The 13,883-nt window shown below is 37.9% G+C and overlaps 1 protein-coding gene across 1 annotated transcript in view; it reads right to left on the bottom strand.

The window, feature by feature from the left end:
* The window catches only part of PCDH15 (protocadherin related 15), a 350,336-nt gene that overhangs the window by 211,496 nt on the left and 124,957 nt on the right, over positions 1–13,883 (bottom strand). The window contains exons 6-8 of the mRNA XM_030453000.1: positions 13,023–13,142; positions 9,724–9,834; positions 6,154–6,324 (exon numbers count right to left, since the gene is read on the bottom strand). Of these exons, the coding sequence (XP_030308860.1) occupies positions 6,154–6,324; positions 9,724–9,834; positions 13,023–13,142 (402 nt within the window). The remainder of the gene's footprint in view (positions 1–6,153; positions 6,325–9,723; positions 9,835–13,022; positions 13,143–13,883) is intronic.

Here is a 13,883-nt window from a genome sequence, read left to right as displayed (position 1 = left end):
AGCACTCCTGCTTTTCTCTGAGATTTAACCCTCCACATGGGTAAAAGAGGCACCTTCCCTGTATGGTGTTATTACAGCTGATTAACACATGTTCACTTCAACTCAACTTATAATTTGCCAAATTATAAATACTCTATATTTCAGTGCCACAGAAATCTTACTTAGAATCTATATGGAAGCTCAGGTTGAAGTTAGTCTCCAACCTCAAGAAAAATGCTCTTAGTTTGCATAATAGATACATGGATAAAATATTTTCTGCGGGTAGGCATTTTTTGTACAAAAAACATATGGGGAAAAAAAACCCCAAACAAACAAACCAATCCCAAGAAAAAAAAGTAGACTATTCTGCTGAACTTTATTTTTTTAATAATACCTGCCACAGTTTTGTTTACAAAACTTTCAGACACTTTTCCAAACATATAACAAGTTTTCAATAATCTAAGATTTGTTTGTTTTGCAGCAAGTTTTATGATGTCTCTCAATAAGAAAATTTCTGTTTTCTGTTTGGAGAGAATTGGGCTTTGTACAGTCAGATAGTAAGGAACTGCAAAGAAATCACTTTAGAAGGAATTGTTAAATGGCTGTAGCCTAGCTTGGAGGAAAAACTCTTGTGATTGCTCCACAAGCTTCAACAAAAATAAAAAGTTAAAATGTGTGATTTAAAAACCATTGATCATTTTTGACAGTTTATCAGTCTGATGCAAAAAACATTTTTTCACTGCTAGCTGAGAACTGTTTAAGTGACTGGATTTCAAGTAAGATGCACTTTCAGTCAAGATATATTGAAGGTTTTATGAATTTAAAGAATAGCTACAATTTTTAATACTATGTTGGTTTATTATATTTTGCATTATGAAAACCAATTAACTCTTTTTGTGCCTTGCACGAAGTTTTCAAAACCTCTCTTTGAAAAAAAAGTTTGCTGAATTGAACAGAAAAGATTCAGCTTAGTTTTAAATACAGAATACATTATGACCTTGCTTTGCAATAAATAAAAAAAATACAACTCTTTATTTCTGTGACAGTAGAGCAAAGCTTTTTATTTCACCTTACCAGAAAAGGTTGCAGTTTCCACAGTTACAAAACTCTGTGTTACAGGATACTGTTACTCCCTTCCTGATCAAGGGAGGCTTTTACCCAGCAGGATTACAATATCACTTCTTAAAAGTCACTTTTCTTTCTCTGGAACCAAACTAACCTATCTAAAGAGGTCTTTCCTGATCATTGAAGCTTGGGGGCTTCAAAGGACACTTGCTGATTTTCAACAACTTTTTTTTTCTCCCCTCAACCACACTATGCTTTGGTTTTTTTTTTTTCCTTTTTAATCCTGTCATCTGGTGTTCCTCTTCTCAAACCCACCTACTCGAGTCTCTCCTCAATAACATAGCTGAGCCTACAGATTTTGTAAGGTCCCTGCTGACAACTACTAAGGATACTGAGTGTAATTAGTACAAAAATAAATACTTTCCATGTAGAAAAATGCAACAGCTGTCCCTTAGTAAGTAATGTCTTATAATGCAGGCAGGTATTTAAAATGTTGAATCTTATATTAATACAAAAAAAGCCTCATAATTGTCATTTAGTATATTGATGTTCATGTAGACTTATAATTACCCTGATTAAATAAACCTAATCTATAGTTTGCTGTTAATTGGCTTTCTTTCTTTACATGATGATGGAAAAAAAGAAAGAGGAAAAATAGACCATAGAAATGGATGAAACCTTCACAAAGTAAGCATGACAGGAACAGACTGAAGGAGAAAGGAGGAGAAATTATCTTTCCAATGTTATGAGATGTCCATGAAGTTAGATTTTTAAACTCCATTTTATGACTTGCATATGCTGTTAATAAAAGCTAACTTAAGTTTTTCTGAGATAGTAAAAAAAAAATTACCAGATTAGATCACACATACACTAAAGCAAATATGAAACTAGTCAAGAGAAACAAAATCCTAAACCAACCAAATCCAAACAAACAATACAGGTTTTCTTGGAAGTAAACTTATCTAACAACAATAAATTCAGTTTTAGAGAGAAAGTAGCACAGCAGGAGCTATGGAAAAACACACAAAAGTATATAGGCCAATTAGCAGACCTTTTTTTTCAAAGACAATATATTTGGCTTATGGAACTGGAATTTTGAAAGGTTTATGCTAGTTTCCTGTAAGACATCACTGAAGCTGTACTGTGCATTCCCCTAAAGGAGATGACACCAAAGAACTGGAAGGCAGAACTTCATATAATGAATATAAATGCTGTCTTAGTGAGGGCTTTGTTGTCCTCTCTGCCAGATAATAATTTTGCAATGCTTATTGGAAGACTCATAGCTCAGATTTATGTCTTCTCCCTTCTAGTCTGTGACCTTGTAAAGCAGCTTACCTCACTACTTCCATGGGAACTGAATTGGACTCAACAGGTAGCACTTCCCAAGCAAACGCCCTTCCCTTCCCAGGGAAGCAATCCATAACCTAGGATATGGATCACAGGCTGGTAGCTTAGCTCTGTGCCCAGGCTTCCCCAGTGGTGAGGCACTTGAGCCCTCACCATTTGCCTGCCACAGGAGCAGACATTTAGAAGAGCTCATTTGCTGTAAAAACTTCCAAAATTCATTTACTCTGAACTATGAGTTTTTGCCTCATCTACGAAGTTGCAAAAGCACCTCCCAGGCACTGCATATAAGACACTGATGCTTATATGAGCTTAGCTGTGAGGCCATTGTAGCACTTAATTAGAGTAGCTCATTGGTGACATTGTGATAGTGACACCTGCAAAACCATCAATGAAGAACACTGAACCTTGTGGCAAAGCTCACACTGAGAAGGTACTATCACAGTATTTCATCCTACAAGCACAACCAGAAAGCAAAAAATTTGCTTGGAAGATCTGCAGCTTTGGGGGATAAAATGGCAGAAACACAAACCAGGGTTTTTCAAGTATACAAAATAAACAGTAATTATACATCCCTCTTTCCAGTTTGGAGCAAATTTAATAATCTTAATACTTCCATGAGCCAGAACAGCTTTCAGAAGGCATAGACTAAACCTTGATACTGCTCTTCAGGAAAATAAATTGCCTCTCTGGTAGCAAAGAAACCCATTAATTTTGCTGGCCTCTTCCACCTCAGCCAGCCAAAGACCATAAACAAAGCACATGTATTGATTCTTCACTGCCAATGTATCCAACTGCTTTAGACCATCTAAGGGAAAGAAGCCTGGAAGGAAATCCGATTTTTACCCCAGTAAATTCAAGACTGGGAGCCAGTTAAATATATGCAATTGTAAAAGATTGAACAAAAACATTATTCTTGCTAGTAACGTTGAATTCTTAACTTTAGGGGTCAGCTGAGTAGGTATCTTGCCCTGTAAAGCAGGACTTCTTTTTTAAGCTACAGCATCATTCATTCTTAAGAGCTCTTTGTTATACATTCTTAAATATCCTTCTTATGTTCATTGAAAAATTAAATGCAACTAAAAGACGACAATGTTGGACTAAAAATAGTCCTTTAGCCTATGTAGTGGCTATGATTAAAAAATCAAAATGTGCCCTTGTGGCCAAGAAGGCCAATGGCATCCTGGGGTGCATTAGAAAGGGTGTGGTTAGTAGGTCAAGAGAGGTTCTCCTCCCCCTCTATTCTGCATTGGTGAGGCCGCACCTGGAGTATTGTGTCCAGTTCTGGGCCCCTCAGTTCAAGAAGGACAGGGAAGTGCTTGAAAGAGTCCAGCGCAGAGCTACTAAGATGATTAAGGGAGTGGAACATCTCCCTTATGAGGAAAGGCTGAGGGAGCTGGGTCTCTTTAGTTTGGAGAAAAGGAGACTGAGGGGTGACCTCATCAATGTTTTCAAATATGTAAGGAGTGAGTGTCAGGGAGATGGAGTTAGGCTTTTCTCAGTGATGACCAGTGATAGGACAAGGGGTAATGGGTGTAAATTGGAGCACAGGAGGTTCAAGTTGAATATTCGAAAAAGTTTTTTTACTGTAAGGGTGACAGAGCCCTGGAACAGGCTGCCCAGGGGGGTCGTGGAGTCTCCTTCACTGGAGACATTCAAGACCCGCTTGGACACGTTCCTGCACGATGTACTCTAGGTGGCCCTGCTCTGGCAGGGGGGGTTGGACTAGATGATCTTTCGAGGTCCCTTCTAACCCCTAGGATTCTATGATTCTATGAAAAGCAAACAGCATTTTGTTCTATTTGCTAAACCACTGGAAGATGAAACACCTACTGTGTAGTGAAGATTAATCTTTTAAAAACAACAGCTGCTGCTTCAGATAAATTGTTCTGAGGAGTATATTGGTCACTATCAGCTTCTATATAACCCAACATCATAGTTACAGACTTACAGCCTTACAGACTCAGATGGGTCTTGCCTACATGACGCAACTCAGCAGTTTCACAACATACAGAAATCCCCAACCTACCTCTGAATGAGGGCCTCTGCTCAGGCTGCTCTGCCAGATCAGAGCATCACTTGAGTCAGTCCTTGGCTAGTCCAGATAGCTCAGGCTTCTTTGCATTTTATTATACTCTTGTTTGTAGGACAAACCTAATATGTATGTTTACTACCTGAACCAATTTAGGTACCATCTATATCTTCTAAATGAATTAAAATAGAGAAACCAAGTAAATATTTGAGGTACCAAGGTAAAACATCTGGTTCAAACATCCTTCCTCTGCTCATATTTACCAAAATAGGTGCAGTACTAGAAATAGAAAATCAGAAAATAGCTGGTAATTTCTCAAAAGAGCCAGTTTCTCAATCCATAGATCAGATTTCTCAAGGTGCAGTTTGTTGCAAAAAAATCCAAAAAAGCTGACACCTGAACAGATGGAGCTTAGGTAGTTGAATGAATACATTTTGCAATGCAGCACCTAGTTATTAGTTAGATTTTTCCTAGCCTACACTTAGTCCTTAGCAGTTCCTGCTCTGTCTTTTAGTGCACTACGTGTATCTGACCAAGGGCATGAATGGAGACAGAGCAGGATTCCTTCCATCTGAGAGACCTTTATCAGGAAAACTATAAGACTTGCATTATACCTTAAAATAAGCAGATTAAAAAGTAGGTAATGACCAAACACCTGTTATTCTGCTTGACCTGTCTGGGACCTATCAGATCTGTGCAGATAAAATGGGGTCATTTTCCACAGTATGGGTTCCCCAGTAACTCTGAGGAGGCTACATGCTCAGCTGAGGAACAAAATTATAGAATGGCCAGAGTTGGAAGGAACCTTAAAGATCATCTAGTTCCAACCCCCTGCATGGGCAAGGACACATCACACTAGATCAGGCTGCTCAGGGCCCCATTCAACTTGGCCTTGAAAGGGCTGCAGACAGGGGGCAGCCAAAACTTCTTAGGCAACCTGTTCCAGCATCTCACCACTCTCACAGGAGAAGAATTTCATCCTAATGTCTAACCTAAATCTCCCCTCTTCAAGTTTGAAACCATTTCCCCTTTTCCGCTCACTACACACCTACATTTATCAGTATCAGCTAAGAAATTTAGAGTTCTGTTTCATCCATCACAGAGATGCACATCTTCATTATATGAAACAGCAGTCCTCCTGTAGACAGGGGAGTTGGAGCCATCTTGCATCAAGAATTGCTGAAGCTCTCAACCTCTTGTGATTTATTTTGTACTTTCCAGTGTGAAATGAGCCTTATGCTGACCTTTATCCTTATCCTAACTGATGTATCAACCAACACTTAGTAGAAGGCCATCCATAGAATAAATAGATCTTACTCTTGACAGAAACTATGTAATAGCAAAAAAAATCAATGCTTGGGGCTAGTACTTCCTCTTCCAAAAATCTGTCACCTAAAGTCTGTAACAACCTTGACTGGATGTCAAGCCCCTCCTCAAAAGTGCTCCTTCAGGATATTTCAAGAGCAAAACACAGATCAGGAAAAGTAATTCCACAATTTACTGAATTTCAGCAAGACCCAGCCCTTGTATAGGGTTTGCTACTGTATCCAAGTTAGAATTACACCATCTGTCCCTACATATATCTTACCTTGGTTTTGGTCTGTTCAGCACATAAAACATGGTATAAAAGCCTGTGTGCTGGTTATAGTTCTCAAGTGCATCCATAGACAAGGATGACAGTTGCTTGCAAAACAAACATGTAAAACATGGAAAAAAAGATCAAGAGGACTTACAGGCTCAGTCAGTTCTGGCAAGCTTGCTTGGTAGGTGAGAGGTCTACAGTCACGAGTGTTATTCACCAGGACACAAGGAAGAAACATTGGTCCCAAATCATCACCATCAAGCACATCTACTGTTAGGGTGGTTGTACTTGTCCTTCGCTCATTAAGATTTTGGGCTCTGTCCTGTCAAGCAAATGAGTTATATTTGGTGAGACTCTCTGAATTCAGAATCTTCCAGCAGTGCGTGAAGTTAAAGCTACAAACAAGACATACAAGCATCATAATTATCCAGGCTTTAGAAAACAGCACATCATAAAACTTCAACCTCAGATCAACAGCTTTTAATTTCATAAAGGCTCAGAAATACAATTAAGAGGTAAAGGTTCTGAAACAACACAGTGTTGAGAAAGTAATTCTCGTTCAATGTGTGAAATAAGGATCCTTAGAATAAAGAATAAAGGTCTTGTTAAATCTATAAGAATGCAGCATATCTATAGAAGATCAAAGTTTCTTGTGCCTTACTTTTAGTCTGAAATATACTCTTATACTGCCTTGTGCAGCTCTATCAAATCTTATTAATATGTAAAAGGGCTTTAACTTACAAAAATAGAAAGCATAAGCAGTAACAACTTTTTCAACTATCTGCAGAGAAGCCCTGTCTGTTCTGTAATGCTCAATCCACCTCTGCATGCCACAAAGAAGTATTTACCACTTTCCTTCCCTCCCTGCCCCTAAACAAACCAGCCAGAAGCCAGCAATGAGACTGGTCTAAGATCTCCAAACTGTGTTCCATGTGGAAAGCTTATCTACCTAGAGAATGAGTTATACTGCTCATATTTCAAAGGTTGAAGAACACTTCTGTCCACAACAAAGCAGCTACAAGACTGTATCCCAAAAAAATTCTCCGTGCTGCATGATAGGGACTTTTCAATGCTTCATGGTTCGGCTTTTCTTTTGTATTACTATTTTTGTATTAATTTATTTTTTAGCATTTGAGTTCTCAAGACACCACTCAATATTGCAATTTCTTTATTGTCTCCTTTTTTTCTTCCCAGAGGGTACAGAATATAATCATGTTTTCATGAACTCTGTGAAATAGATGGATTATTACACTGAACAGTGTATATACTAACAACAGTCCAGCTCTTCTTTCTTCTTTTGTTATCAAAGTGAGGAAAAAACATGACTACCCTGTATTTTTCACAGTCAAAGATATTTCCATTTGCACAGAGGAAGAACTGCTGTGATAGCTTTCATTACAAAAATAAAATATTGCAGAGGCCACAAGTTAATCTTGCCCTCCTATTCTAAGATAACACTGACAGAAGAGAGACATTTAAAAAAAAAATATTTATGCTGTTTAGTATCATAGTATGTGTAAGAGCAACTGGTCATTGCTCTGAATTAGACTGGATACATATTTTTTCCTACTTTGAAGTTCACTTACTTCTTGGAACAACTTTACATTTACAGTTACTAAATATGGGAATTTCTGAATGTATCTTTCTTTATGGTCAACAATGAAAAACAATACTACCTGTAAGCAGCAGCCTTCATCATCAACTAATCTTTTTTTACATTCCCCCAGTATGTGTCTTTGGGTAATACTGGACCAAAGCAGATACAGAACAATTAATTTCATCTAGCATCTTCAGGATTTAACAGCAATAAAAAAATCACTGCTAATGTAATCAGTGGAACAGAAGTATGATTGCATAGTAGATAATACTGTAGAGAATTAAATGCAGTATTAAATTTGCAGTATTTTATAATATGGGAAAAATGCATAAGAGAAAGTCCTAATAAGCTAGGCTAGAGAGCTTAATTAGAGGCTTTATTTGAATTCTAGTTTGTTGTCTCTGAGCATTTAGAACTTTACTGAGCTCAATTTCCATTTGAGCACGTCTGAGGAGAAAACACATGGCCTTGCAAGACATTTCAAACCTGCCTCTGTATGATGGAGAAGGTATCAGCACAGCTCTGGTGTCAAACCCAGTTCCACAAGGTGACAATTCCCTGTGTACGGATGTACACTGAAAGGGACTTGGACAAGCTGGATCATTGGAACAAGGAAAATAATATGAGGCTTAACAAGGCTAAGTGCCAGATCCTGCATTTGCTGGAAAGCTGCCAGGCAGAAAAGCTCCTCAGGGTGTTAGTCAAAACCTGGCTGAATATGATCCAGCAGAGTGCCCAGGTGGCCAAGAAGGCCAACAGCATCCTGGCTTCTACCAAGAACAGTGTGGTCAACAGGAGAAGGGAGGAGATCTTGTCCCTATACCTGGCACTGATGAAGCTGCACCTTGGGTGCTGTGTTCAGTTCTGGGCCCCTCACTACAAGACAGACATTGAGTTGCTGGAGCAAGTTTGGATCTCTAAGTGATCCTGCTTTAGTGGGAGAGTTGATCTAGATGATCTCTGGAGATCTCTTCCAACTCTCACAATTCTGTGATTCTGTGAAGGCACCTAAGATGGTGAAGGGTCTGTAGAACAAGTACAATGAGGAGAGGCTGTGGGCAATGGCAATGTTTAGTTTGGAGAAGAGGAAGCTGAGAGGAGACCTTATTGCTCTCTATAACTACCTGAAATGAGATTGCAGGGAGGTGGATGTTGGCCTTTTTTCTCAAGTAAATAATGATAAGACTGAATGAAATGGCCTGAAGTTGCATCAGGGGAGGTTTAGACTAGATATGAGGAAGAATTTCTTCAGTGAGAGGGTAGCTGGGTGTTGAAACAGACTGCCCAGGGAGGTAGTGGAGTCACCATCACTGGAACTATTAAAAAAACATGTAGATGAGGCCCTTCAGGACATGCTCTAGTGGGCATGGTGGTACAGATATAGATAAATATCTTTTCTTTTACTGGCTGGAAGATGTTGACAGTTGGACTCAGTATATTAGAGGTCTTTTTCAACCATGAAAATTCTGTGATTCTTTGTGCAAATGGACCAATTAACACAAGATTGCTTTTATAGTACTGCTACCAGCATCCCAAGCTGTGCCTTCACCAGTTGCTCCTGCAGTGTGACAGACTTCCTTCTCCATGAGAGGTGTTGGCACTGCTGCCTTTCTCTTGAAAACCCAACAGGCTCAAGCACACCAGTTACTTTTCCAGGAGTGCAGTGTCTCATCAAACTCACAGCTCTGACATCAAAGTAAAAGAGCTGTGAATAAGCAGTGGTGATAAATTATTAAAAAAACAACCAGCCAAATCAGTTCTGAGCCTTCCTGTATTCCTGCTCGAGAGATCAGTGAGTTATACTACCCAAGCAAAACAATTTGTTATAACAGCCATGACTGTGTGGGCCAGAAAGTATCTACAGAAACTTCTAAGTGCAAAAAGCACTGAGATACCCCTGGAGCCTATCTTCTAAAGGGGAAAAGCTGAGCATGCCACAAAATATGTAGAAAAGGGGATGTAAAATGTACCTACAATGCAGTATCAGAAAAATTACACCAATGGGTGAAATCAGCAGCAAGCTGTCTGGAAGTTGCTTCAGAGCGTTCTAATTTACCAACAAATGAAGTGGCATAAATGAGGAAAAGTTTTCATTTCAGCTGTTAAAAAAAACCCCATACTTACATTTGCTTGAACAATAACAAAGTAACGAGTCTTTTCTTCATAATTTAGTCTTTCCCTCAGAACTACTGCTCCAGACAAAGTGAGAGGAATATCAAAGGTCCTGTTGGAAGCCTGCAAAAGTTAAAATAGTATGACAAATTTAAATATGCTTCAAAGTTAAAACACGTTCCAAGTAGGCCACAACAAGATGATCTGTTGGCTCACATACCAAAACTACATGTCCTTTCCATGTCAGAAACTTTCAAGATTTTTGTTTTCTCCCATCCAAATTGCTCCATCAGAACCCCACACTAAACGAACTCTCTCAAATTCTTTGCACATACGTTACTACTTTCAACTGTGAACTAAGGTCTAAGTATCACTGCAATGTTGAATTTGCAGTGGTCTGTTCAGAAAAGCTTTCCCTACTGGTCAGCTGGGATTTCAGGCCTTCAGTTTCTACAATTTGGCTTGACTTAATCTACTTTTCCTCACTATTATAAACAGTATCAAATACAAGATAAAAAGTGTAATGAAGTGGATCTCTTAATATCTCCTCTTTAATCTGGCTCACATGAGGATGATGAAGTATTCAGCACAGGGACAATATCCAACTAGACTCACTTAAGTGCTGCTTAATGAAAATATTAATACACTGGAGTTCCCTCTTGCTCCAACACAGCACAGAAATGCAATCATTCAGTGGTGACTTGAAGCTTAACTTTCAGATTTGTTCATAGCTACTGAAGGTACCACATCAGACCAATCCTGTGATCTCTCTGCAAACTCCGTTTCCATTGCAACCCAAACTGTAACAAAGCTCCAAGACAATTAAAAGATGCACACAACCCCACCACGTCTCAGTTGCACTTCCATCCAATACTGAAACGAACCAGTGCATGATGGAACTCAGGAATTTGATGCTACTTTTTCATCCACTTACTCCAAAAGAATAAAACTGCTTCTCCCCTCAACTCAAAACAGAGAAAAAAAAAGCTGATTTTGGCACAGCAGTCTTCGTAACTCAGAACACTTATTGGCCCATAATCTTGAATACAGGCCAGCAAATTTAAAATGGGGAAAATTACCGGGATAACAATTCAATTTACTCTCTAGAGAGAGGGTATGTGAAAAATCAGTAGAGCAAAAGCATTATGTGTATTCCTGAACTCCAGACAAACTCAAACCTTTAAGTTTCAATGCTCACCAAGCCAAACACAATGAATCTCAGTAACATGAGCTAATAAGGAGGGAGTCCAGACTTGTTTTGAGGATGACATTTGGCTTAATAACCTTCAGGTATAAATAGAGCTCTGAGATATCAAAATCCACTCTGCATTACAAGACAATCTTCTGGGAAAGTTAACTGACTCGATCTGTAGCTTCTAACAGCTCAGTTTCATAGCATTTCTTCACAAAATAGCCAGAGCCCAGCCCTATGTCAAGTATAATCAGCAGTCATTTTTTCACTTCACTTTTGTATATCTTCCCAATAAAGCAACAAAATAAATTAATGAAACTGAATTTCTAGAATAACATCTCTTGTCTTTAGAGATGGCTTTGCTAGGTTGTTTTCTTTCCAAATACATAAATTAGTCTGCAAGAAAATTAGGAGCTATTATCTGCCTGCTTTTTCTACATCAGGAGACTGTATCACTGTCACCAAACAACATTTGAAGGCATCTTCCTCACACAATACAGGGGGATCCTAGAAATAGAAAAGTAGAGAAAATTCACACTAAGCTGTATACATAATTTGTGTGCTATAACTGTTCCCTAGGTTGAGGAAGAAAATCCATTTGAACAGATATTAGGCAGTAACTTTTTGGCAAGATGACAGCTGAGATGAAGCAGCTTACAGTGTTGATCACATGCACAAAACACATCACTAGGTAAATGCAAGATTATGCACATAAAGGATATATAACAGAAAAGTAGTCAGGAAAATATGCAATAAAGCTCTGAACTACTCCAAGGAAGTCGTTCCAGCCATAGAAATCCCTCACGGTTCTTCACAGTCACCAAGAGAACAGTTTTCACTAAGAGAGGAAAGTAAAGTTTTAGGAAATAGTTTCGAACTCTTCCTGTGGCAAAGCACCAGACCAAGCCACTTAAGAATGCTTTAATAAGCTTAGTTGTTAGACAGACCTCTCTGTGGGACTTGAGGCTACAACCACGGTGGGAAATGCTTTTGGAATGATTTCCCAGGATGCCTTTGAGCAATATAATGCTATGACTTAATAGCAAATTAAAAACAATTCTAGTTCTCTCTGGTGTGATGTATTTTAGCAGAAATAATATTTTAAGGTGCTTGAATATTTTAAAGTTATTACTGTTTTCAGAATATCAATATCCTCAATTTATGATAAACTGTTTTATATAAAAAAGTAAATTAAAATTTCTGGGTTATCTTTTGAGTGCCAAAGTTTTTCATAGTCTCTGCTGAAATGGAAGAAATTACTTGAGCTGGTTTTGTCAAGAACACTAGGTTAAGTATAAGAAAAAAGACTTAAAAATTCAAAGCTTGTTTGTTTGTTTTTTTTCTGTGAATTTAAAGTGGCTTGTCCATTCCTGTCATTCCTTCCATTTCAAATATTTGAAGTAGTGGAATAACAATCAATTATAACACTTTTATTATGCAAATAGTTGAAAAATGATGTTACTGTAACACCTATGTACTCACTATTTCCATAGAAAACACTTGCCTTTGTTTATAAAGTTTTGGAGATAAATTCTGCCTGCCGGTACATAGAACAGCTGCTTATGTAACACCAGGAACCCACACATCATGTGACAGTAATTTTACTCATTTAAGTAGTTTCACAAGTCAAGAAGACTGCTCAGGTCTGCCCAATCAATTTAATCCCTAAGAAACTACTTCAAACATTAACAAAATTAAATAATTCCAAATATGGACAACATATAATTTAAAAAACCTACTTAACTCCACTTTTGTCAAAAAGACACTGCCTTTTGTGAAATAGTGCTCCCCAGAAAAGACTATGGCTTAAGGTGCTGCAAAGTTCCTCAAGAAATTATCTCTGTCCTCAAAATATGTAGATATAGCAAGTCAATATTTTTCCTAAGCAGGAAGTTATGAAAAAAATCAACAACAAACCCAGTGAATTATTTCTTGATACTGCCACTATTAAATTCTACCCCCTTATAAAGTATAGCACTAATTGTAATTCAGTAGATACCTGTCACTCGTGTTGACTTCAGTGAAAAGTTTCAATACTTCAATCTTCTTGTTCATTTGCTGCTTCTAAGTGTACATATATGTACGTAATTGAAAAAAAAAAAAAGTTAAATGCCCTTACCTTGTCGTTAGGATTGTACTGGATAACATATTCTATCTGGCCATTTGGACCATCATCAATGTCAATAGCACCATTGTTTCCAGAAAATCCTGTAAAGATGGTTGTTCCAACTGGGGTTAACTGCAAGAAGAGAGATAGGCAGATACTCATTAAAACCTTAAGCTATACATGAAACAAAGAACTGTTTGCTAAGTGATTTGTTTGTTTTTCCCCCAACTCCAGTCTGTAATGCAAGGCTGACATTCTCTCCTCCCCTTTGCTCACCCTGGAACCTCATGTTGGAGCAGCTATTTAGAAACAATGTTCTAGAACCCTGCTTTAATTGACAAGAAGTGTTGTCAATGAGGAGTGAAACTTATTTCCATCTGTGATTCACAAATTGTTGGCATCAGACAAAACATTTTGTTAAAAAAAAAAAAAAAAAGATGAAGAAAGTCTTAGAAACAGATTAATTAAATAGCCACACATAGATTTAAAAACCAAAATCTACTTTTTCAGATTCAGAAAGGGAAATAATGATGAACTTCAAAAGAAGAGATTTATATAACAGTGTCTTCATAATAATGTGAATAGCAGCCAGATAAATGTTTATGCAAGCAGAATATAACTGTGCTTTTAAAATTAATCCATTTGCCATTGTCTTAGGGTAGCTAAACAGCACGAAATCAAGACCCATTGAGATCAAGGGCAGAAGTCCAACTGACTTCTTGGGAGTCATTATTTTTGAATGTAAATACTTGGAAAACTTTGTAAGAACTCAACCTGAAAGAGAAAAACAAATGAACTAACTGTTCTAGATTACAACACAGACATTGCTCCTAGCCAGACTTTCTGCTCTCATCACACCCAAATTGTAGACTC

Source organism: Calypte anna, chromosome 6 (assembly GCF_003957555.1).
Source record: "Calypte anna isolate BGI_N300 chromosome 6, bCalAnn1_v1.p, whole genome shotgun sequence".
NCBI lineage: Eukaryota > Metazoa > Chordata > Aves > Apodiformes > Trochilidae > Calypte > Calypte anna.
This window is presented reverse-complemented; position numbering and strand designations above follow the sequence as displayed.